This window comes from Cotesia glomerata, linkage group LG5 (genome assembly GCF_020080835.1).
Source record: "Cotesia glomerata isolate CgM1 linkage group LG5, MPM_Cglom_v2.3, whole genome shotgun sequence".
In the NCBI taxonomy this organism is placed as follows: domain Eukaryota; kingdom Metazoa; phylum Arthropoda; class Insecta; order Hymenoptera; family Braconidae; genus Cotesia; species Cotesia glomerata.
In genome coordinates this window covers 7,798,026-7,825,048 of record NC_058162.1, presented here as the reverse complement: position 1 = coordinate 7,825,048, position 27,023 = coordinate 7,798,026, and the positions used below count along the sequence as shown (strand labels likewise).

At 30.2% G+C, this 27,023-nt stretch overlaps 2 protein-coding genes across 4 annotated transcripts in view; both read left to right on the top strand.

Annotated features, from left to right (window-relative positions):
- The window catches only part of LOC123265477 (CCR4-NOT transcription complex subunit 6-like), a 602,565-nt gene that overhangs the window by 45,498 nt on the left and 530,044 nt on the right, over positions 1 to 27,023 (top strand). The window lies entirely within an intron of this gene.
- On the top strand, positions 342 to 2,067 carry LOC123265478 (protein rtoA-like). The gene is made up of 3 exons (XM_044729270.1): positions 342 to 482; positions 671 to 1,729; positions 1,830 to 2,067. Exons 1-3 carry the CDS (start codon positions 389 to 391, stop codon positions 1,991 to 1,993), a joined length of 1,317 nt encoding a protein of 438 aa, XP_044585205.1. The 5' UTR covers positions 342 to 388; the 3' UTR covers positions 1,994 to 2,067.

The window sequence follows — 27,023 nt, the reverse complement described above, 5'->3', positions numbered from 1 at the left end:
TGATGATATCAATAACAAATAAACAAATGAAAGAAAAAGTAAATAAAATATAGGTTTCGAATTTATTACATGAGCAGTCGGTAAAGATATATAAATATAACTATATTAATAACAAATTTATTATTTCAAAATCTACAATTTGTACGTACAAATAGAAGTGAATTTACATGAAAATTTGCAACTGTTAAGTTAACTATAGAATTTTAAAAAAGTGAATATCGAAAATTTTTTACTGGTGTCATAGTAACAAAAATAATAAACAGTAAAAGTTTGAAAAAGTGTTAAAGGATAAAGGAGATTAAAATTAAAATAAGTGTCTATGAGTGATAATTTATATTTAATTTAATTAATTTAATTCCTATAATTGAGTGATATTTAATTATTTAGCATGTCAAACGATATTTATAATTTTAATGAGGAAGATTTACTGATGTCAACGGATGAAGAGGATTTTTTGTTGGGCGATACGGAGCAAGAAAATGGTAATTAGATAATATATAAATTTCTCTATTAAAATACGTCTCAATCTTTTTCTTAAACTAATTTACTTAAAAGTCTGTATAAATATAAAATGAAAATCTCTGTCAATTTGTCATGATGTATCAAAATATTATTAATATTATGTGTGCCAGTGCAACTTAAAATTAATGTTACATAATTTTTGTTTAAGGCATCTACGAGGAAAGTAAAATTCCAGGCTTCACTCAGAACCAACAACCGCGAACCAATCCGGCTACCCGTCAAGAGATTGAAGAAGCTTTAAACAAACATTTGCAGAATCAGCAAAATTTGAAGAACCTGAGGATTTCATCCGTTGAAAACATCAATCTGCGCAATCATGGCAATAATTTTGGCGATACTAGTTCTTCAAGTAATGCTCAGGACATTGACAGTCCAGTGGACCTCAGTAAAGTCAATAGTTCAAGCAATAACTCTGGCGAAATAACTGAAGTTCATAATACACCTGAATTCGGCGCTCAAGACACCTTTCATAGTTTCAACATTTCAGCTAACCCTCACGGCTTCGGCGTTCCAAGCAACTCTCACGGCTTCAGCGGTTCAAGCTACTCTCACGGCTTCGGCGTTCCAAGCAACTCTCACGGTTTCGGCGTTTCAAGCAACCCTTACGGCTTCGGCGTTTCAGGGGACTCTTACAGTTTTGGCGTTCTACCTAACCCTCACGGTTTCGGCGTTCCAAGCAACCTTTATGGTTTCAGCGTTCCAGGCAACCCTCATAGTTTCAGCGTTCCAAGCAACCTTTATGGTTTCGGTCCAGGCCACTCACCTGGTTTCACTGCTCCAACCAATAATTATGACAGTGTAAGGGGCGCTGTAAACTCTCAAAGTGTTGTTAGCGGAACAGACAACCCACCTAGTTTCACTGCTCCAAACAATAATTATGACAGCGTAAATGGCGCTGGCAGTCTCCAAACTATTGACGGACCAGGAGATTCTGATAGTACCCCTACTTTAACAAATAATTCTACCAACATAAGGGGCGCAGTCAACTCACAGAGTATTGTTAGCGGACCAAGCAACTCACCCGGTGTCACTGCTCCAAGCAGTAACTCTGGCGGCATAAATGGCGCTGGGAGTTTCCCAACTGTTGACGGATCAGGAAATTCTGTCAGTACCCCTGTTTCCAGCAATAATTCTAACAGCGTAAGAGGCGCTGTAAGCTCGCAGAGTTATAGTGGACCTGAACACCCACCTGGTTTCACAGCTCGAGGTAGTAACTCTAAAGTTACAATAGTACATGACAATTACTTCTATACATATTTACTCGTAAAAATAGAATAATTAATAATAGAAGAAAATAAAAATTACAGGGAACAAACCGGTAAAACGGGGAAAGAATTCCGGCCGACAAAAAAGGTTCCGGAATAGAATATACCAACTTTATCAAAATTTTGACAAAAACACTAAAAATTTACAACCGACTGTCAATTACAACTCCGGTGGTGGGAACTTTTACTTTTATAATACAAAATAAATTTGATTTCTAATTAATTCTAAATTTGTTTGTAATGTTCACTATGTTGTTGAAATATATAAAAAATTAACTTATATATTATTAAACATTATTTTATTATTGTATTATTATTTTGCGAGAGGAACATTCCATATTAGACTCTAGCAAGGAATCATCGGATGGCGCATGTTTAAGGTCCAGGTTCAATATCTTGCCTTACTTCATTTCCTGGGTTTGGTTTTGTTCGGTCGTAAATACTTCTTCTTTATTTGTTGCAATGTCATTTTACGAAAATATTGTCCATCTTCTACGAAGGGTAAGTTTCTCTGCTGACTATAACACTTCCTAATCATCAAACCCCTTGGATTTCTGAGAGTGACCGATAAATGTATAAACTTGAGCATTTTGCTTTAGTTTGTTACGTATTTCTTCTGATTTATTTATCTGGTTCAAGCCATTTCGAGTGGATCCAAACACTCCTCGTTTGATGATAAAAACTTCCCCGCACAAACACACTTAGAAATTTCCTATCAGCTGACCCAGCGCAGGCGTTTAGCAAAAGAAAGAAGTACTCCTGAAAGTCGTTATTTATCCGTTTCAGGTCATTTTGAGTCGATTCAGATGCTCCTTATTTGATGATAAAAAAATTCCCCGCGCACACACACTTAGAAAATTGTTCACTAACTTACCCGGCGCAGGCGTTGACCAAAAAAAAAAGTACTCCTGAGAGTCAAGTTATTTATCCGTTTCAGGTCATTTTGAGTCGATTCAGACGCTCCTTATTTGATGATAAAAAATTCCCCGCACACCCACACTTAGAAAATTTTCTATCAGCTGACCCAGCGCAGGCGTTGACCAAAATAAAAAAGTACTCCTGAGAGTTAAGTTATTTATTCGTTTCAGGCCATTTTGAGTCGATCCAGACACTCCTCATTTTATGATAAAAAATTTCCTGCACACTTACACTTAGAAATTTTACATGAATTCTATGATTTATTTTATTCTCTTGCAATAGTGTGAAGTTGCTATTTAATTTTCCCGCGACAACGTTCATGTGTTTCACGTTCGCTTTGTAAACACAATATGTCGGTTGTTTACAAACGTCAAACTGTGTTGTGAAAACTTTTTTACGATATTTTGGCTACATATGAAGAATTTATGCTTGTAAGTTATTTTTTACTTATTCTCTATGCTTTTATAATATGAATTACGTTTAATTTTTTACACCTTATTCCCTAATTATTTTACAATTAATTATTGGCGTGAAACACGGAAAATGACATTTCACAGTCAATAAGAACGTTATATTTTTAATTCATATTTATGATGTTTTCCGGTGTAAAACATGTTTTAAATTGTAATATAAATTTTTCTAATTCATACGGAAGCATAAAAATAAACAATTACATTATTTATACCTGTTTCATTTGAATTTTAATCTCTCGAAAATTCAAACTTTTTTTAGTACCTATTTCGGCCGCCAGGCGGCGCCACATATTCTTTAAAAAGTGGGGGGCCCCCCTTAGAGAATGGCCTTAAATGACGCGTGAAAGTATAAAATTTAACATTAATCTTGTCATCTTGTCAACATTTTAATCTTATCGATGTATTCACATTGGGTTTAATAACGATAATTAGAAAACTCTAGATTTAGATCCATAATCAAACGATGAGAACTATTTTATATACGTATATTAATACAAATTTATTAGTTATCTCTGCAACTAATATTTGCAGTTACAAAACTTTTATAATCCATGAAATGTTAAGCTATGACAAATAAATATGACAGATGTAAGGTTATAATTGACGTTCAGTTCATAAAACAAGAGAGCGCATGGATATATTATAAATTAATTTATTTTTTCAAATAAATGCGACTTATAATTTTTAATGAGATACTTGTGAGTCCAAAAAATTATAAATCACTATCTTAGTCAACTTTTGGCCTTCGAACATTTAGAGTGAAAATTGTAGATCAAAAACAGTATAAGATTTCATATTGAATTTGAAAACAATACATAAAGTCTATCTACAAATTAACTAGACTAAAAACCGATCAAACTTTTTAGTCTCATTAGATTAGAAACAGCATAAAATATTCATAGCTGCTCAATTATTTTACTAAAAAGTTATTTAGACTTAAAACAGATCAAAAATAATTTGAATAGTAGATCAAATATAGATGAAAATGTTTTTAAAAGTTCAAATACAGATCAATAAGTTCAAATGCAGATCATTTATCTTAAAATCAGTTTAAATTTTTCGACCCGGGTAACTTGACAAAATAATCCGTTGTTAATTCTTATTAAAATAATTTCGAGAATTGAATTAAGGTAAAAGCCCCAATAGATGATCATGTACCAGTATATGATCACTCCATGTATTTGTATACCTATATTTGTGAATATAGATATACAGATACATGGAGTGATCATATACTGGTACGTGATCATCTATTGGGGCTTTTACCTTACATGCAAGAAAATCAAGTCTCAACCGACCATCAAATTATATTAAGCACTCCTTTAAGTGCCAAAAATTTGCAGTTAAATTATAATAAGTTGGTCAATTAATTAACAAATTAAAAAAAAAAATTAATTAATTAAAATTATTTAAATATATGTATTCTTTTTTCTTTAGCTGAAAGATTTCGATTTTGATTTAGTACGTCACCGTAACCTCCATGATAATTATAGGCATTTCGATCCAAACGCACTGACACTTGTACACAACACATACGCCATGTAATAATTTTAATTAATCAGCATAATTATTGACTCATAAATTGACTGACGCGTTTTTCACGAGCACTCAAATTTTCGCAATTAAACTTATTATTTTTTTTTTTTTAAATCCGTAGTAACAATTTCAATTATTTCACTTTACTAATGTGTAGCAACGTTTCCGATGCTTCAAATTTAATAGTCCGTAACAACACTTTTTAGATTATATCACTTTAAAAATTCGTACTGTCATTTTCCATTTTTAATTAATTGAAAATTATAAATTCAGATAAATCTCGTTTTTCTTAACCATTTTCGAGAGAACCCGCAACATCCTGGTCACAGCATCACTGTTACGTTCCTAAATTTTGGGTAATTAATTTTTAAATAATTTAAGTCCAAGTTTTGACCTCGTTAGGATGTCAATAGACTCCAGGTGGGTCGTGTCACTGGTTTACTTCGCGAAGTCACTTTTAAAATTTAAATTTATAAGTTTAATGTTATTTTCAATTAACCTGCCCTCAGGTAGGTGATGGATAGAGTGCCTAAACGCTGGCTAACGCTTTGGACGATTTCACCAGGGTGAGAACAGCTAATAAGCGCTTACACCCTGGGGGTAATAGGGTATTTATTGGTTAGAATACCAGGGCGCTGGCTAGCGCTCTGGTAAAGGAACCAGGGTAAAACGCTGGTGAGCGCTTACACCCTGGGTTAAGGTTTTAATTAATTTCCATAATTGATTAACACTTAACAAAAATTTATTAAGTGGAAATTGGCAGGTTCAGCCTCGGACCAGCAGAGATTGCTCCTCTAATAAGTCCTCGGACTGACTGTTCCAGAAGAAGTCTGGAGACAGAATGCATCCAAAAATGATTATTACAAAGAATTTATATAATAAATTTTTAGCGACTGCATCTCAGGTTACCCTATGAGAACATCAACGCAGTCCAAATCTCACAACGTAGACTGTTTAGTCTACTGGGCTGCGTTGACGTTCGAAAAATCTCTTATCTTGAAGTATTTTCGCTACGAGATACCTCAAGTAACGATTAATTTATTAAATTTTATTAAAATATAAATTTATAAAATTTTAAATAAATTTAAAATTTACGAGAACGTAACATGTTATAATTTTTCATTCTTATCTGTTTACTAAAATTTAAACAGAAATTATAAAAATTTTCTTCACAAAATAATCTCAAATCTCTAGTACTAAAATCTGAATTCCTCCTCAAGTGCAATAACGAAATTGAAAGTTAACTTGAGCGTTTAATTCTATTAACAATCATCAAATAACTTCTCTCAGGAGTAAACATTTTCCCAAGCAGTAACTAAATATAAAGCAATGTTAATTATATTTCGTAAATAACTCTCGAACAAATAAGTTTTAAGTATTAACAGAAGCGTAGCGAACAGAGAACCTACCAAGTTCATTTAATTTTCGTCGTTTCCCGTTCTATACGTTTGCTCTGTTCGCGTTTGAGTTCGATTACTCGATACCATTACACGTCATCACATCAAATCACGTATACATGTATTCACACATATATACGTAAGAGAAGGAATCGGTCGGGAAATCACGTCCAATAGGAAATTGCCGTGAAACTAATTACAACCGGTTGTTACTCCGTTTGTTGCGGCAACGTTCGTGACTGGGTTATCAAACAAAAGCTAACGCGTTGAGTATACTCGTTCATTTATTGTACATTTGTACATTTGTTCGTACCTCTATTCATCCATTTCATCTACACATTTGTCTAACATACACTTATACCGAAGTATATTCACCATTTAAGGCGAGATGCTAGTGCGGCCCTGACCCAATGACCGTTGTAAATCATACCATGATCCCTATACACTTCCCCGGCACTTATCGTGCTTTATTTATATCCACTCTTTACTTTGTTGAACCCCTTTGAAAAAAAATAAATAAATAAATAAATAAAAAAAAAAAATTGTTTAACTTCACTTGGAAAATAAACAATCAACTTTTTATAGTCGAAACTATAAATTCCGATTTAGATTGAGATCCTCGTTAGTCTCTAAAGTGTAAAAGCTTAAGTTACTGTGCAAGTGTCTAACCTTCGAGAAGTTTCACTTCAATTGAGATACATATCTTGGGAGCGACTATTTCTGCAGTAATAATTCCCGAGATGTCGATCGAATCCCGAGATTCTGGCAGCTTCACTTGTAATTTAACTATTTTTTACTCTTCCATTGCGAATAAACTCCATATACATCTCCGGTACACGATCATACCAATTACTTGCTAACCAATTACACTACTCGTGTATAGAATAATAATATTTGTTATTATTGTTAGCATGATAACAGCAACAACAACAACTACTTTGGCTGTAAGTTATTAAAATAATTAAATACGTATTAAATTACTCAAGTTTGTTCGTGAAGTAAGTTTTACTATACGACGAGCTATGAGATATGAACAAAAAACTCCGCAAACTGGGTGTATTGTAGAGAAGTTACCGGTTATTTAAACGAAAATAGTTTGTTTTTATACTGGCAAATTTATGCACTCATTATTAAAATTTAATGATGATATGTTTAGCATATATGAGTAACTTAATCTATTGTATATTGTATATTGTGTATTATAGAAGTTGCGTTGTTAATATTGTATCATAAAGAATAGCGCAGAGGTTGCGCTAGAATATTGTAAGGCATGAAAGCATGACGTTGATGTGAGAGGAAAATGTCTGTAAGGAGATAGAAATATTAAAAGTTATAGTAATTACCAGATTATGAAAAAAAAGTTTGGCTTAGTAATTTTTTGATGTTTTGGATCATAATATACCTAGTTTGGGCGCTTTTGAAATAAATTTCGAAAATTATATAGCTACTACAGGATCAATTACCGATTATTTAATGGACAAATGTAATGGATCAAACCTATAGCATCAATAATCTATTCAAAATTCCTCCAAAAACTTGACGAAAAGTTGACTATCACCAAAAAATATATAAGTTCATCAAAAGGCACAAATTTACGGTAAGATTTTTTTGACGATACCAAATTTAATTACAAACATCTTTTTTTAAATAAAAATATGCAAGTCACAGAATTTTTCTTATTCTCTTAATTATCTAGATGATTAATTGACTATAGCCGAAAAAAATCAGATTACGGCCTTTTTGATGGTACTACACTGAGAAAAAAGTGCATAGTTAACTGAATTATAACATCACAATTATGAAAATATAGTTTTCCGAACTTTTTTTTTGTAGTTACTGAAACTATGCATTAGTTTAAGTAACTATTGATAAATAGTTATATTGACTATATTTTGATAAATATGTTTTTGTTATCGTGTTAAACAAAAAGTTATTAGGTGACTGAAAGGTGTTTACGGACGACGTCTCAGATAGCTAAACTGGAAGAGCCCTTAGTGCGTAACCAAAAAATCCGAGTTCGATTCCCGGTCCGAGCTATCCGAATTATTTTTTCTGTTTTCTGAGTTAAAGTTAATCAAGATGGCTACTAAGCTGATGTTTAACTGAAAATAGTTCAAGTAACTATCTATTGGGGTTCAATATAATAAATAATGTTAGGTACAAGAACTGCAATTAAATAGTGGTGATGCTATTTAACTAGATTTTCCTAGTTCAGTTGACCATATTTATTTCTCAGTGTAAATTTAACTATAGAAACTCATTTTATAATAAAGATATGCCCGTCACAAAATTTTTTTGATTCTCATAATTATATGGATTAATATTTGACACATAACGATATTGACATGTACAAAACAAAATAAATGAATATGCAAATTTTATCTAGTGCAAAATTCAAAACTATTTATGATTACTTCGAGAACTTATCATTATAAATTAATTTTTAGGAGACAAAATTTTCTCTATTACCTCTATTAAATAGATTATTTGAAATTGTAATAATAATAATAATAATAATAATAATAATAATAATAATAATAATGATAATAATAACAACAAAAACAAGAATAATGGTGGTAATAAAAATAAATGAAGTCATAAGAAAAGTGGAAAAAAATATTGTGTGCTTAGATCACGTGAGTTTCAGAAAGTAAGCTCCGCGATGTCAAGCTAACTTGCGAGGTAGTTCGTGACGTGGCTTACACCCACTAGCCTCATTTCAGATAGACGTTTCGTACGGCAAGATAGACGAGGAAAAATAGATCCAGGTAACCTCACGCTTTGACCTCCGCTACGTGTCTCCTGATAGAGAAATTCCAAAAGATTACGTAAATCTGAGTCGTGTTCTCGAGGTGCGACGGTTATACGCGAATCAACCTAGGATAAACGTCTTAACATCCCGAAGACGCTCGTGTACTTTGTCTTTAAGCTGGTTTGTTTTATTTTGTTTGTTGGGAAATATAATCCCGGTGGTGTTGGTTTTCGTTTTGTTTTGACATATTTCTGGTTGGATAAATTTTTTCGGTTAAAAAAGAGAAAACTTCTAAATAGAAACTATTTCTATCGATTTTTCCTAGTACAGTACATTGAATCGAGATGTATTGCTAATTTGACCGATTTGGCACCGAACCAATACATATCATTCTTAATAATTCCGGAAATCTATTTCACATACGTCAATAAAAGAACGGTATTTTATCGCATGCTCGGTCCATAATATTAACTTTCATCGGTAATAATTGATTTTTAGAGATGAAAAAAAAAATTGAAACCATCTATCAGAATCAAAATGATTCATTTTCATGAAATTTATGTTAACCCAATAAACTCGATATTCATGGTTCATAATTTAAATTCTGGACCCACGATGTTCTAATTTTCATGCATTCTGTCATTATAGGATCAATGACCCGGTTCGGGTTCATGTTAGAAATAAGTTCTGTCAATAACGATACAAAATTTGGTAACACGGACGGTGACGAAGCATGTTATTCTTTAAAATATTTAATATAATGATATATTGATGAAAGTCTTGTCTTATATTTCATATCCAATGTCTGGTTACAGTTTTGAATTATTGAACTTAGAGTGTTATTATTACTTAATTACCAAGCATTTTCTTCAAATCATTATGTCTCTTCTATTGGATATCAAATGTTCAAAATTTGAGTTTTGATATTTTGTGTTTTTGTAATTTTAATTAAAGTATACAAATTTTTTTCAGACGCTGTAAAATTAGCCATTTTTCAAAAGTGTTTTTATAGATAATAAATCACATGATCTTGAAGTTTTAGCATCATTTTCAAAATGGTGGCTCAGTGAAATTTTTTTTTGGATAACTGATATAAGGTTTAAAAGTGCTGCACTTGTCACTCTTTTTTTGTTGATGTAAAACAAAAAACAGTTTCACTGTAAACTGCCGCGCCAAGTACACGTCCAACTATTGTTACAAACTATAATAATTCAATTTTTACAAAAAACTATTGAATCGAAAAAAAAAACGAAGTACAAAAAATTTTTTAGATTAAAAAAACATTAAAGACAGTAAATATTAAGGAAAAAAATTTAATGTATTTGGTGAGCATCATTCGAATACTTTCATTATCCACAGTTTTTAAAATTGATACTTGTAGTGTGAATTGTATAGCACACCAAGTACACTAAATTTTTTTCCTTAGTATTTACTGTCTTTAATGTTTTTTTAATCTAAAAAATTTTTTGTACTTCATTTTTTTTTTTTCGATTCAATAGTTTTTTGTAAAAATTGAATTATTATAGTTTGTAACAATAGTTGGACGTGTACTTGGCGCGGCGGTTTACAGTGAAACTGTTTTTTGTGGGATATATCTTTTTTTTGTAAAGAGTATATTAAGTGACAATCAAATATTTTATAAATATTTTAAAATTCCAAATATGTACTTCTCAAGTAATTCAGCTGATTCTTTATGCATGAATTTTTGTAATAATTTAATTACAAACAAAATTACTACAATACTTTAAATGACGCGCGTGACTAACCAATGTGACATCTAAAATATAGCGGTAATGATTTTGTGGCTCCACCTACTGTCATATATTGAAATGTTAAACTAAAGACCAACTACTTATATCGGCGCTAAGTTCAGTACTTAGTATATTAACTACTTAGATGGTAGAATAACAGGGTTAAGTGGTGCCAACTTGGAAATAAGAAAATTCGCCCTAAATTTGTAAAATCTCTCGTAGAATCGAAAACAGGCGCAAGCAAAAGTTTTCAAACTGGCGATATATTAAATAATTGTTAAGATCCAATAATTTTTTGTAATATATGCATAATTGGTAAAAAGAAACTTATTAACAATGATGTCAAGTGTTAGTGTCTTAGCAATAATAAAAAAATATAGAGCTAAATATGTGAGAAGGTTATGTTGACATATGATGAGAGAATAGAGACACGTTGTCTCACGCCATATATTGGACGTGTACTTGGCGCGAGACACTATCGTGTCTCCGGATAAAATTGAAAATAGAGTAAGCTTATTAAAAAAAAAAAAGACAAATTTTGTCTTATTCTGTTGGACTTCTAAGGCACCTAAAATTGAACTTCTGAACAATTTTCGAGCAGTGTGGTCTTGTAATTGATCAGCGTAATTCCAAAATTCCCAAGAGCAGTTAATAGAAAGCAAGTTTGAATGACAGTTTAGTTATTCTAGTCTTATTCAAAGTTAGCTGAACGAGATCTACACATAACAGAAGTCTAGGTCATTCAGAAAGACAGGATGAATGTTTGAAGATGTCCAAGAACGTGTCAAGTACCAGACGGAAGTTTAAAGACGTGACTTTCTTGCTGAAAAAGCACCAAGACCAAGACGTTTCTACAAGTGCTTGAAAGTACATCAACCTTGTACGTAAAACTTTTTGTTGTTCGTTGACAATGGAATCAAGTGTGAATAGAATGCAAAAGTTGTACATATTTTCTATTACTACTTTCAACGTTATTTAATTCGAGTCTTCGTCTCTCGTCTCTTATTCTTGGAGCTAAATTATTATCGCTATCACGTTCCGTATCAGCTCTTGAACACGATTGCCAAAGTTTATAACTTTTTTTATTAAACTTATCATAACAAAAATAATAATAATAACAACAAAAATAATAATAATAATAATAATAATAATAATAATAACAATAAGTAAAAGAAATATTTAAGTAGGTAGCAAGTGCCAGAAAAAGTGATTTCAACAAAATTGCTCAACTTGTCCACTTTGTTTTTTTCACTTCCAACTTACAGCTAACAACTAGCAACACGCTTTTTTATAACATTTTGTTTCATACTATATATTATATTGTATCTTATATGTACAAAAAGGATATCCAGTTGGGGCAAAAAGTGGTTATACCTAACCGGAATAGGACGGAAGCCTGTGATTAGACCACACCGAAGGGAACGTTCGCTCCTTTTGTTTCCTGTCGTGTGGTAATTTAACTCGAGAAACCATCGAAGAAATCGGGTCTGCGAACTGGCCTGTCTATGGAAACAATCAGCTACTCACTATTACATACATTCCATGTTTTATATTATCAACCAACACACTCTCATTATTATTACTCTTATTATTAGGTTTATTATATTATACATTTTACTGCTCAAATAGTCGCGAAATAACTCCTCAAAGTTCTCATAATTATTTCACTTTCTCCAAAGATTCAATTGTCTTGTTGGCCTACTCTATTAATTCATAAACTTTTTCGCAATTAACACACTCAAAATAATTTGACACTTCCTTGTGCTGCGGGTACAGAACAAGTTCATTAAAACTTTTATTTACTAGATGAGGAAATAATTATGTGACATTTTTCAATTTACGGTTAATTGCAAACTTAAATTTTTTGTTGGGAAAATTTCGCATTAATTTATGCACTAAAAAAATTAAATAAATAATTGATCTAAGAATTAAATATTTTGTTAGTAATTCATAAAGTGCAAAAACAAGGAAATTGATTGTTGTAAATTATTTAAGTTATTTATATTTCAAATATTTCCCGGTATTTTTCTTGCTCGGAAATTATATTACATAATGCATATGCATTAAGAACAAAATTTACCGGGTTATATTTTATGGATAACAACAAAGTAAATACCAGTTTAATTTGGAATTAATTATAATTATACCAAGCTAGATCGCTACTTGAGATAACAAAACTTCAAAACTTCAAAAAAAAAAAAAAAAAAAAAAAAAAAGACGTGAATAAGAGATTTTTTTATAAAGTTAGCGTGTTTCTAAGCTACAGACATATTTCTTTTGCTTGACAGAAAGAAATTCATTGGTTTATTTGAATGATTTTCTATAACACTAAATAAATTTTTGAAAATTGCAAAATTAATCTGTTTGATGGTATAGGGGAGAGATGCTACAATTGTGACAAAAATTTTTATTTTTTTTATTCCATTTGTTTTTTTTAAGATAGTAAACTTAAAAACTGTCAGAAAGTTAGTTGATAGTATCTTTTATGTGACTGACTTAGTTAATAAGTAAAAAGTCAATGTTAACTTATTAAAAAATTAATTTATTTAACTAAAGTCAGGGACCAAGATGGCGGTGCGCATGGGTTGCAGTTGTCACACAGTGCAGGGGAAATTGTAATAGGGAACGAAATAGATTTTTTCATCAAATTGCTTTTATTATATAGTCTTAATACGTACTATTATACTTCATTAACTCTTAAAGTCAAGTATTTCAACTTACAGTATATCATATATTTGGATCTGTAATATAAATTATTAAACATTTACAAAACTACACAAATTATACTATCCCAGAGTAGATTTGTGGCGCAGCCAGTTTTCGCAGATTCCATACACACGACTCTGTGTTGCAATTTCTACTCGTTCAAGTGTTACAATTGACGCTCACGCTGATCTGTTAATAAAAATTTAATTACAATAACAAAAATCAGTAAATTGATATGAAATTCTATTTTACAATACTCTTGATATGTCTCTTAAAGTATTAATACAAGTTTCACATGATAACATTAGAAAACAAATTTGTTATTAAAAAAATTGTGAAGCGTACAAAAAAAAGTTTTCACGCGTATTTTCAACAATTCTCAATATTTTGATATCGGAACAAGATTAATAACTGAAACTTTGATCTAATCAATAAATTACTATTTTGAAGAAGTTAAAAAAAGAATAATAATAATTTTTCGTTTTTTCAATAGTTTTTTATTGTTACAATTGCAGTACCTCTCTCCTACCAATTACGTTGGTGTCTTTGAACTACACTGAGAAAGAAAAAAAAAATAATTTGATTTCGGATAAAAATTCTTAAACCAAAAAAATTATTTTGAAGAGATTTTTTGTCTTGATTCAAGACAAAAAACTCTCCAAAATTATTCTTTTCATTCCAGAATTTTTGTCTTGAATCAAGTTAATTTTTTTATCAGTATAACAAGAGTATAACAATAATAAAAATAGTTTCAAAAAGATTGTAGGGCAGAATATTGGTTATGTTGTTTGAAAATAGTAAAGCGTTTAATTGAATTCTTAAATAGAAAACTTTTTTTCTCCATCTTAGTTGTTTAATTTTTTTGAGTCGTGAGTAAATTTTCCTAAGTTAATTGGAACTGAACATCTCAAAGCAAAGATGAAATTTTAAAGAGAAAAAATATTTTTTTTTTTTTTTCAGTATAAAATATTGTCCAAATCAATGATTAGAACTTGAGATGAAAAGCAAAGGTCATTAGTGCAAATAGAGAAGTGCAATAAATAAAAGAGATCTCGAAATATCCCACGGTGTGGATATTAGAGCTTAACATCTTAACTCTTAGTTTACACGCAGCTGTCGTGATTTATTTCATTACCGTCGATACGCGAAGAGTGTGGTGTTGTGTAGCTTCTCTATCCTCCACTCGGAATCTTTTATTTCCCACTACTGACCCCCACGGGAAAACGTCCATATAAATATATAAATATATAGAGTTGTTTCTGTATTGGTTATTACATATACTAGCGGCGGTATTCGACGGGGGTCGGTGATCGTTAAGTTCTCTCTCAATGTCAAGGATCAGGTGCGTGCGATTCGTCGAGATACGATCATAATGCGCAGATACGCGTACGAGTTTAGTCATTATAAACCTGAGACTGGCCGTATAGCTCGCGGCGACTAAAAAGAAATTCCGTTTGCATCTAATTAATGGTTTAACTACTTATACTTTTTATATTTATTTATTCATTCATTCAAAAAAAAAAAATTAAAAAAAAATAAATAATTACCCATTTTTATTCGAATATTTATTATATATTACCCGTCATATAATAAAGTATAAAGTATACAGTTAATTTCATTAGATTTTTATTAGCCGGTAGTAAGTATATAACTCTCAGCGTCACCGTTTAATTTTAGCAATCAAAGCAATTAAAAATATTCAATCACATTTGATTTTTAACTCTCTAATGCCAAGTCAATAAAACAAAATAAACCTCTGGTCATATAACCGCTGACATTTAATACGCGATATTTATTTTATTACGTTTTTTTTTGTCCATTACCAATGTACATATATTTAACATATATATAGACTACTGACGTTTCATTTGAATACACAGTAAATTTGTGTGTTTTAATTTAGTTTTATCGATTTTAAAGTCAATTTTTCAGGTAAATATTTATTTTAAATTTTTTTGATTGGTCTTGGATAACCAACTCTGCTGGAATTTTTTAATTTTACTTGTTAAAGTCATTATTATTGATACTTTTTTAATTTAAAAAACTGAAGAGTTTTATTTACAGATTAATACTTATTTTTAATTTTGAGATAAACTTAGTTTATTATAGATACACGAGTCCTGTTTTTAGTAATGTATTCTTAATCGGAAATTATGAGCATAAATAACTGATTAAAAATTATATTGATTAATAATTTTTAATAACGTTTAATAATTGCCTAATTTAATTTTTACAAAAATTAATTTAAGAAAGATTAATTATAAAAATATTAAAAACTCGTGAAAAAATTTTCTATTAAGGCTGAATTATTAAGTCATAAAAGGCTGAATATTAAGTCATAAAATAAAAATAATTCTTTTCATCCCTCCAAAAAGCTATAAAAATAGATTTCAGTAAAAACATTTTTTAATTTCAATTTAAAAAAAATTCAAAATTTTAACTAAAAAATTGGCACTTTAATCAATAATTTATTTAATCAATTAAATAAATTATGTAAAAGTTAAAATTTAATTAATTATCAACCCCTTAATAAATTACATATGACATTAATTTCAACAGAAAACAATTTTTGTCTTTCCCGACAGACTATAACACAGCGAACCACAAATAATAAATTTAAAACTGACTTTAATTATAAAAATAATTGTCAGATTAAAAACGCATAAATTAAAGTCCATAAAATTAATCAGAGACTTGGGGATTAATTAATGATAAGTTAGTTAAAAATATAAATATAAATAATGGAGGTGTGGAAGTCTGAAAGAAGGTCAGTCGCGATACGACACGCCAACGTATTATATTCTTCCAAGTGATGGAGGAAAGAAAGAGTGAGAAGGAACTAAAAGAAGGAAGTGAGGAGGTTACTTTCTCCGATGATTGTCCCACTAACCGCGATATCATCGGGCTCAAGATATCGCTACTGTAGATTTCTATTCGTAAGCAGTGTCTAAAAACAAGATTTTCCTAAAGTATTTTTCTTTTTATTTTATTTTGTTTCCTTATCCTCCTACTCATGCTAGCTTATTTTAAATTTTATATTTTTTTCTTTCCTGTTATTATGGCCTTATACTCTTTATACTTCGCTTATCTTTCCTCTTGTTTTCTCAGTAAACTCAGTGTAAACTTTGTTGCAATATATATGACTTTATATTTCATAACCAACGCTATTTCTCTTTTTCTCCTTCTCTGCTTCTGTCTCTAATACATCTTTATTGTGTCTCGCTACTTTTCTGTGTACCGTAAAATAGAGTCTTATACTTACGAACAAGTGTAATTCTTAATATATAAAATAACTCCCGAGGTATTGTATTATCTTATGGTCATATATTTATAAACATGTCCCATCATTTTTCATCTTTTACATTTACATTTTACCATTAATCTAATTATGTGTAGTATCTTCCATTAGTACTGCTATTTCTCTTAAGTTTTTCAACTTTTTAACATTTTTCGCTTATTCATATAGTCCCTAAGCCAAGTGATTAAAATTTTAACACATTTTTGTGAAAGAAAAACTCAGTGAAATTCGTGATAAATTTTTTCATTGTCATTTAAATTACAGTCAACGCTCTCTGTATTTGACTCACCCGTACAGGACCATTCTCTGTATTTGACTCGTCCTTGTCCATAAGAGCTGTGTAAAATCGTCAAATACAGAGGAAAAATGTGGTCAAATACAGAGAGCGGTGAAATACAGAGAGGTCCAATACAAAGAGCGTCGACTGTATTTTGAAAAAAACTACTTGATTTAATAAAAATATTCTTTTCAAAATTTCGCTGTGACTTCGAGAAATTCTGTTCGAAAAAAATGAATTTGAGTAAGAAAAAAAAATTTTCTAGCGAAAAATATCTTTTTAAACAATTCGATTGTTTTGAATCGAGCAAAAAAAATGATTGAATTAAGAAAAATTTTCAAAGGCAAAAACTTTATTAAATAATTAATAAAATTAAGTTCATTCACAAAAACAAATTCTTGAATCAAGATCACGATACTAAAATCAGCAAACATTTCACAATTTTAATGAAAAATCAATTATGATAGGACAAAAAATTTCTTTCTTATCCCATTCGTAATTTTTTCCGAAATGTTTTTATAATAATTGTAATAAAAACCGAAAAAATGATTGATTATCTCAATTGAGCAGAAAAACTCTTCAAATAAAAAATTTTTCTTGTTTCAATTAAATTTAAATAAATCCAAGATTTTTTTTCTGAAATCAAGTTAATTTTTTTTTGCAGTGAAGACAATTGATTTTTTTCAGCTAATTTTTATGAAACAGTTTTTTTTTCTTTAGTGTAATATTCCGTCTTAAAATAAAAGATATAAAAAACTGAAGATGACCTTTTTTAAAATATTCTGATACAACTTTTTTTCATCATAAAAGCAAAAGCGTTATATCTCTGAAAATCTCGAACAAATTTAAATAACAAAAACCGGGCCACGGTCAATAACCGGGTCCTTTACCTCAATGTTAGATTGTGTGTCAGAAGGCGATGCTTTTAAATTTAAGTTTCAACGTTATGTACATGTAACGACAATGACAAACGAAATTCAAACCTTCCACTTGGTCTTACTTTACGTAGAGAGCTCGACAACACCTTTTTCACGTAGCTTTTCATCTCCTTGATAGCTCATGGCATTGTACGTCACTTTTAAACGTAATAAAAGCCGTAAAAAAATACTAAAAATAGAAATAAAAATAAAAAACAAAGAGTTTAAGACGTCGCCAGTGACCTGGTGAAAGAGAGTCTTCTGCTGACGTTACTCGGTTATGCCTCTTTCAGAATGGTCTTTTGATAGTAAAAGAGTGGCGTTTATTTCACCAACGATGTCGGCGCCTTGTTCTTACCCCATTTATTTCTTGAAAGGCTCGTGTAAATTTTTTTTAAGACATTCTTTGTACTTATTCTCTTAAATTTTTTCTGACTTTATTGCGACGAGTTCAAAATTTAGTCTGTTTTAGTTTCTGATGGGATTATTTTTATTTCTACGATTGATTTTAATTAATTAATCAATCTTGTATCGGCAAATAACTTTGTGAGTTCGTAAATATTTCGAACAGAAGATAGTAAATAAATAAATAAAATGTTGTAAGTTGTTAAAAGTTACCGCTCAGTGCTCTCCAAGGTGCTTTTGATTTAGTTTTCGGAAAATATACAATGAAGCTAGTTCTCGTAAGAGGTAAGCAGAGTGAAAAGAACCAGAAAATCACCTGCGAGGATTCCCGACGGCCAAGTTACCTACCGGTTTAAATAAAAAATCTAAAAAGAAACAGCTAAAGTTTTCTCGAAATTTTTTTCTTTTTTCACATTATTTATAAACTCCCCAAGTTATTTGCTGGTAAAGATAAATAATGATGAAGAAAAAGTAAAAAAAAGGAGGATTTATAAGTAATATTGACGAGGCTAATTTGTTTAGAAATTGGATCATAGATAGTGCAGGTTATAGATCTAGAGTTTTTAATTAAGAAACTAGAGAGAATTTCCAATACGTGTTAAGAGAGAGTTGTGTTGATGAAATCCAAACTAGTTCCAATGGTAAATATATCACTCATCAATAAATTCTGACTAGATAAAATAATTGATATAAATTTAAATATAGGTAATAAACATTTCAAGTTGGTAGTTGGGAGTTTCTTGTTTTTTAGTTATTTAAATTAATAATTGATTTTAAATAAAGAGGTAACATAAAACGGCTTTGATATTACGGGGTTTGTCAATAAAATAATGATTGCGTCCTTCAGTCTTCAGCGAGTATCTCGGCATCCGGTATGGATGGAAGGGTATCAAGAGAACGCTCGATACGGAAAAAACCTATTTTATAATGTATATTTATAAAATAAGTAAAATGTAAATTATTTTTACTGGAAGCTGAAGCCGACTCAACTTCATCCACTTCAAAGACTCGTTCAAGTAATTGGCTCTATCTCGTCTAAATTATTTTCGTACTTTAAGCGCTAAAAGGAAATCCCAGACACGAGGGATTCACTTGCAATCTCGTTAACCAAATGTATTGGTCTCCAAGGTGCTGTATACATGTAAACGGGAAAAAACCCACCTATATAATTTACATACGCTTCACTTTTTTTGGGAATATTATTTTCTGCTTCCAGATTTCTTCAGAATTTTATTTTTTTTTTCGATAAAGGAAATTGTATTTTTTAAAGTTACTATGTAAAAGTTTTCTCGCAAGGTTGTAAGTGATTTTTCATCTTATAGATATTTTAAGTGAATAAATATTCTATGGCCTGATGTTTATTTAATTAACAAAATTTTTTACTGAATATTCAAGTATATAAACCAAACTCATATTGAACAATGGAGATATTAAACATATTTAATTTTTTTAATACTTTCGAAAGAGTCTTGGTGATAATCTACTACTTTACCATCAAGAGAGTTAAGAATGAATTTTTCAAGTAACCGGTAGTTTAAATATTAGAGCGCCCGACATTTAATCGTGGAAATTCAGGTTCGAGTCCTGGTTTGGTTTCAATTCCTCAAAATTTTGTTAAAGATTTTTTTTTTCCTTTGCGTAAGAAAATTCATTTGTTGTAATTTTAAGATGAAATCTCAAATAGAAACTCGAAAATATTAAAAATAAATAACAGATATAATTAGGACAGCCTTTGAATTTGAATTTGAAATCATGATGATTAATAGTGTACTAAACCCTTTGACAAACATACTTCAGTAATCACGAAATGGGACTTAATTAATCACTTTGATAATGATCTTCAGTACTAAAACATGACAGCCGATGATCAAAGAAGATTAGTTGATAATAATGAAAGCCCTTAGATAGTCATCGAGCGTTGAATGTATTGATTAATCGGAATCAATCGAATATCTGATGAAAACATCTATATGAATGACTTATTGAAACATAGTCTGTAGAATTATGACAACAACTGGTTCGACAGTCTGTGATATCGATCTATGTGGTGCTCCAATCACCGTATCACTGGTAATATTACATCCAGACATCAAAAGGCCAAAGGATTTCGAAATAACCAATACATCCAGCTGAGAGCTGGGAGTAAACCCGTTGAAGGGCTGAGTGGAGAGCCGAGCAAAGCAGAATAAACATTGAAATAATGAATATCCGTGAAAATTGGAACTGATGTAATGCATATCATGGTATTAAATTCCAGGTCATTGATACTGGGTTCGCGATCTCCAATGTGCGATGTGCGATATATAAGCCCGACTGAGAGTATTTGTGAGTAGTAACTAACAGATTCACCCATGGTTGACTGCGTTCACCAACCAGGAACCCATTATAAGTCATACACATATATACACTGGTTAGGCTGTTTCTTCCGCACATAATAATGATGATAATCATAATCAGAAAACCCTTGGCAACACTTACGTGTGAGCTTAAGCTACTTATACTTCGATCAGTAACTTACACAGAGTTGATGGTAAATATGAAGAGTTCGGGTCGTAAGGTCCCACTATTCTCTTTTTAACCTCCTGTAATTAGAGATGACCCAACTGATACAGAAACGCCACGCCCTGGAGTTGAGCTATTTAAAGTTTTGTTTCACCGATGCTTTCTTATTGAGCTGAGCCTGGTGGTGAAAACTAGCTGCGTATGTGCAAGAACCTTCAATCTTCATGTCTTACCGACTTATCCGGATCTTCGGGATTACCGGGAAACTTCTTGAGAGTTAATTACAGCTGAGCATTGAGGAATCTTTACTTTCTACGATTCATGACGCTTTGCTGTCTTAAAATAGGAAAATATAATAATAATAATAATAATAATAATAATAATAGTAATAATGATAATAATAATAATAAAAATAATAATAATAATAATAATAATAATATTATTATTATTATTATTATTATTATTATTATTATTATTATTATTATTATTATTATTATTATTATTATTATTATTATTATTATTATTATTATTATTATTTTATTATATTATTTTATTATAATTATTACTATTATTATTATTATTATTATTATTATTATTATTATTATTATTATTATTATTATTATTATTATTATTATTATTATTATTATTATTATTATTATTATTATTATTATTATTATTATTATTATTATTATTACTACTATTATTACTATTATAAATCTGTAATAACTTTGTGACGGCCGAAAATTATAATATTTAATGTGAATAAAAAAAGGTTGGCTTGGTAATTTTTTGATCATAATATACCTAGCTTAGGCATTTTTTAAATAAATTTTGAAAATAATTTAGCTATTAAAGGATTAATTATCGATTATTTAATGGACAAGTGCACTGAAAAAAAAAATTAACTTGATTCGAGAGGATCAAGATACATTCGTGTGAATCAAGATACATATTTCTTAAAACAAGAGAGTTAATTTTGTTGGAATAAGTGAAATTTCTTGTGTCAAAAAGAAAACTTTTTTTTTCGCTCAAGGAAATAATTAGGAAGAAAAATATTTTCTTGGCTCAAGTGAACCTTTTTTTCTGTGTAAACTAACCATTCTAAAAGAATGTCTTTTTCAAATACCTTCGAAATTTATTCTCGGATAATTTTTGATGTCATGATTTAACTATCAATGCTCAGAAAACTGTGTCAGAGGCCGCCAATTTCTTCAAAATCATTTGATGGGCTTGTGAGATATTTAATTTAAAAAGTAAGATTTTCAGGCCTATACAAGATCATTCAACTTAAAAAAATTTTCCTGAATCCCTAAACCAAGAAAGAGAGTGTAAAAAAATTACGAATGTTTTTTTTCGTGCTATTGCTTGGAATCGCGTGAGAACTATGTCTAAAAAATTTTTCACCGGGAGATCCAAAAATTAGAATCTTCTTAAGGGAACTCTTTTTTTATCTGGATATTATTTTTACTCAAGCGAAACCCGTCAAAAATTACTACAAAATTAAAAAATTTTTTTTGCTACCTCAATTTTTGTTAGGAGTATATTGCGTCAACTATAACAATGTTTCTTTTTTGGGTGATTTGTTCATCTCTCTGGGTTCTTTCGTAGACTTATCGATAAGAAAATGTTATTTTTTTAACGACATTTCATTTTCAGATAATGAAATTTTTTTTTCACTTTGTCAGGGGGTACTCCATTTTGCCCGCAAAAAAAAAAATTTTTTTTTCTACGGTAACTTGAAATTTGATTATTTTCCTTCAATTACGACTGAAAACGAGAAAAGTCAGCATATTTAAGTCCTTAAAATCATAACGGTTTCTTAAGTACCCCATTTTGCCCCCCCCCCTCCCCTATACCACCAAACGAAGGTAGTGCAGCGGTGTTACGGCGGTGTTGCGGCGGTGGTGCAGCAGTGTTGCGGCGGTCGATCGAAATTTATTATTTTTTAGTATAAATTAATAATTTAATTTTTACTCGGGACAGTGCAGCCGTGTTGCGGTGATGTTGCGGAAGTGTTGCGGCAATCACAGTTTTATTATTTCGTCACAGATTTGTTGCAGCTGTGTTTCGGCGGTGTTGCGGGATTTAAGAAGTATTTTAGAAATATTTATTACAGTGCAGCTGTGTTGCGGTAGTGCTGCGGCAATTATAATTTTTTTATTTTATCACAGATTTGTTGTGGCTGTGATGCGGCGCTGTTGCGGGCACTTAGACTCCGTACGGCGCTGTTGCAGCGCTGTTGCGGCTATTTTATGTTTTTACTCGGGTACTTGGTTCAAGAACATTTTTTTTTCTGTGTGTGATGGATCAAACCCATAGCTTATAATAGCTATACCTTAAGCTCATTAAAAGGCACAAATTCACGTTAAAACTTTTTTGACGATACCAAATTTAATTATAAACATCTTTTTTCTTATAAAATTTTTTTTTTATTCTCTTAATTATTTAAATGAGTAATTTACTATATCCGAAAAAAATATCAAATCACGATAAGATATAAATTCAGGTTATAGCCTTTCTGGTGATACCAAATTTAACTATAGAAACTCATCTTCTAATAAAAATATGCCCGTCACGAAATTTTCCTTACTGTCATAATTATATGGATTAATATTTGACACATAACGACATTGACATGTAAAAAACAAAAAAAATAAATAAATAAATACGCGAATTTGATCTAGTGCAAAATTCAAAACTATTTATAATTACCCTGAAAACTTATCATTATAAATTAACTATCGCTAAAAAGCATATGAAACTTTGGAAATGCACAGATTCCATTCAAGACCTTCTCAATGATACTAAATTTAACTAAAAAAACCTATTTTTTATTATATAAATACACTGAAGGCAAAATTTTTCTTACTTATTTAATTATATGGATTATTATATTTTTTATAAATTTTTATGTTGCAGGTAAGAATCACAAACCACCATATAAACTATCAAATAATAGCGTAAAAATTCAGCGAAGAAATAATGGGTGAGAAATGAACATGCAATTTTAATAGAATTACATAGCGCTCTTACAAAAGCACTTACAATTTTTCCTGGTGTTATTTCTGGTTACCTGTTCCGTTGTTTTTCAACGCCGTCATTTAACTTTCCCTCAAAACAAAGTGGCCATTTTATCGCCAAGCATTTGAACGATTGATACTCAATACTTTTATCGAAATTTATCTTCCGCTATTCAAATATTTAGTTCCGAACACGATAACGATAGATTTAGAGCGTGATTCAAGTGACTTACTACCCAGGAGTAACTTTTTATTTCTAAATCGATGACGTAATCACTTTGCAACCGGTAAAATTATTCAGGAACCTTTTAGAAGTGAACCCGTGACTATATATTTTTTTTCATCCGGTTTTTTTGGCACCTGGAGAGAGGAGAGTAGATGACGTGTAGCCCGAGCGTGAGTCGCTTTAAACTTCCGTGTTCTTTTTTACTAACTTTTCTTTTCGTTTTCATTTTACCTTTTTTTCATCCCCAAGAAAATTTAACTCCACCTATACTCGGAAAAATTTATGCGCGTCATACTCTTTGCTGTAAATTTAACCAACATCTACTTTTTTACTTTTATTACTACCCGACTACTATTGTAGTATACAACAAAACTAAAACTTTTGTGTTTAACGCAATAATATGGGGTGTAAATCGTTGTTTTGAGTAACCTGCCAGGAACTTAAAAGAACCATAAAAATTTCTTATCCTGTTCTAAAGGAAATAAACCAAATGTAGCTAAGATAATAAACAAATATGCATAAACAAGTCTGAATATAATTTCACCAAAATTGGCAGGTTAGAGGAAAAGTAAATTTAAATTTAATTTATAAAATATTATTCTAGCATGAAGGTAGAAATCTATAATTTTTTTTTTAAGTTCATTAAAAAAACCTATAAATATTTTTTTTATCAATTTTTTAACCATTTATTTATTCATATTTTATAAATGAAAAAAAAAAATTTCTAATTGATAAATTACATATTAAATAATTTATTTTCAAGTAGTGGGAGAAAAAAAATAGCGCGTCTTGATTGATATTAATTTATCCCTTCTAGTTATCAAAAACTATGTGGTTACACATTTTACCTTAGAAAAAAAGTGCGCGTAACTGTCCCACACGATTGAAGTAAAATTTTTTTGGTAGTATGACAGATGACGATTAAGTTAAAAATAAGTAAATCATATTATAATTTAAAAAACCATGTATTGATAATTATCAATGTGTTATTATAATATAACACTAGCAACATATACACTTATTTACATTGAGCATTAAATATTTTAAAACATTAATTTAATTACTTTTAAATTTAGTTTGTTTAGTGACAAATCAATCAATGTTCTTGTGATTCAGACATTTTAATTTAATCAAGAACCAATAATATAAAAGTCATAGTATATTGGGTTAATTGCACGTTATTCGTGTAATTATAATAAGTATGGATTAACAGGCTATTCTGAAAGGTAAGTAGTATCCACAGCGGGAGTATCAGAATAGTTTACTTCGATTATTTCCGATTTATGTATCGGCTAGCTAGTATACTGGAAATACTTTAATTACTTGTATATATAATTAAGTATGTGAACATAATTAATTCTATTGTATAATTTTTATTATTATTTATTTTCATATTTTTTATTAATCATTTTTTTTTTCAATAACTTGATTTATTTGTTTGTAAACTATTTATTAAAAAAATCAAAAATATTCAAAGGTGAAAGTATTTAAAAACTGAATGGTACAGAAACATGCCGCAAGAAATTTTATTTAAAAGTTTTTTTTTGCAAAATTGCTGAAAAAAAGGCAACTTTTTGTCTAGTTTTTCCTTTTTTTGAGTTCTTAAAGGAGTAATTGAATAATTGAAATTTGGAAAAATTCTCATGAAGACTAATTCTTGAATGTGTAAGTTTAGTAAATATCCAAAAAAACGTTTTGACATTCTAGACTAGATTTTTTTTTTTTTTTTTTTTTTTTTTTTTGTTTTGAATGTCCACACATTCACATATCTAATATATTACCGAGTGCAGTGAAGAAAGATTGTTTACGAACTTTCTCGGAATTCGAAACGGGCAAGGGAACTCGAGGACGTTGACGTAGCGGTATTTCGGAGGCTCTCTTGTTTGTAAAGAGTAAACATTTTTATTTAGATTTGTTTTATTTATTCTTCTTCTTACATTTTTAAAGTAACTCTCTCTCTGTATGGGTGGTGTGTGCCCAGCGTCCACATGACAGACGATATACTATATAACTTCGATACGATATACCCCCCATATGTTATCTGTGTATTGTATTGTATATATAACCTTACCTGGCTGTTGTCTCTCTAACTAAACGAAAAACATGCAAGAATGAAAACTGTCGTTGACAATAACAAACAACGGACACCCGTGTTCTGACTGCCAAATGGGGAAAAACCTTTCGCGCATCCTTGGATAATATGCAGCGCAATGCCGAATGCCAACACGCTTCACTGCCGCGGTGAATGTCCCGATGCGTGTATATTGCTTGTATATTGCTATGTTATACCATGCTTCGATATGTTTAAGTTTCGTCAATTTTGATATAACCGGGCTTTAATCATTATTTTTTACACTAAGGTAGTTGTCGTGGTTAAGGCATATCGTCAGAAAATTCTAAATTTTTGTATACTTATTAAGGACATGATGATACAATTACCCTAAAAATTTGAAGTCAATTGACCATCTATAACCCGAGATGAATTCAATTAAAAATAGGATATTTAACATTGATTGCAAATGCAGTTCTGTACCAGTTTCTTAGTTATAAAAAAAAAATGAACTGTCAGAAACTTTAAAAAAACTGACAGTCTTTTAGTGTATTTGTTGTGAGTTTAAAAAAAAATTTTTGACCGTCTAATTATTTATAAATAACGAATTAAAGTTCAACAATTTATGAAAAAGTATACATCTACGGAGTCGGGCAGAAACAATTGTATGGGTTGCGTCCCTACGGGTACAGTATTGCGTAAAAATTATGGATTACTTAGCTACAAGCTCATATACTTTTACGACGCGTATAATCTCTAATTTTTTGACAATATTGTACCGTGACAACTACTTAAGAATGGAAATACTATTTTTTACTTTATGTAGAAGTTACTAGAGCCTGTATACTATACAGGCTCTAGTTTTATAAAGAAAGCAAATGTTACTTCAGGACACTTCAACCCATAGCTACAATCACATAGTAGTTTATCAGAGATAGTCTTAAATAATTCTTCTAACCGAATAGAAAGAACATATTCTCCGGCTACTACTAAGTAAAGACACAAACT

What these genes read in the sequence shown, in the direction of transcription:
- LOC123265478 (XM_044729270.1), top strand. Translation starts at nt 389, where the DNA reads ATGTCAAACGATATTTATAATTTTAATGAGGAAGATTTACTGATGTCA. An exon ending in CGATACGGAGCAAGAAAATG is followed by an intron (nt 483 to 670) that starts GTAATTAGATAA and finishes TTTTTGTTTAAG; the next exon opens with GCATCTACGAGGAAAGTAAA. An exon ending in ACCTGGTTTCACAGCTCGAG is followed by an intron (nt 1,730 to 1,829) that starts GTAGTAACTCTA and finishes TAAAAATTACAG; the next exon opens with GGAACAAACCGGTAAAACGG.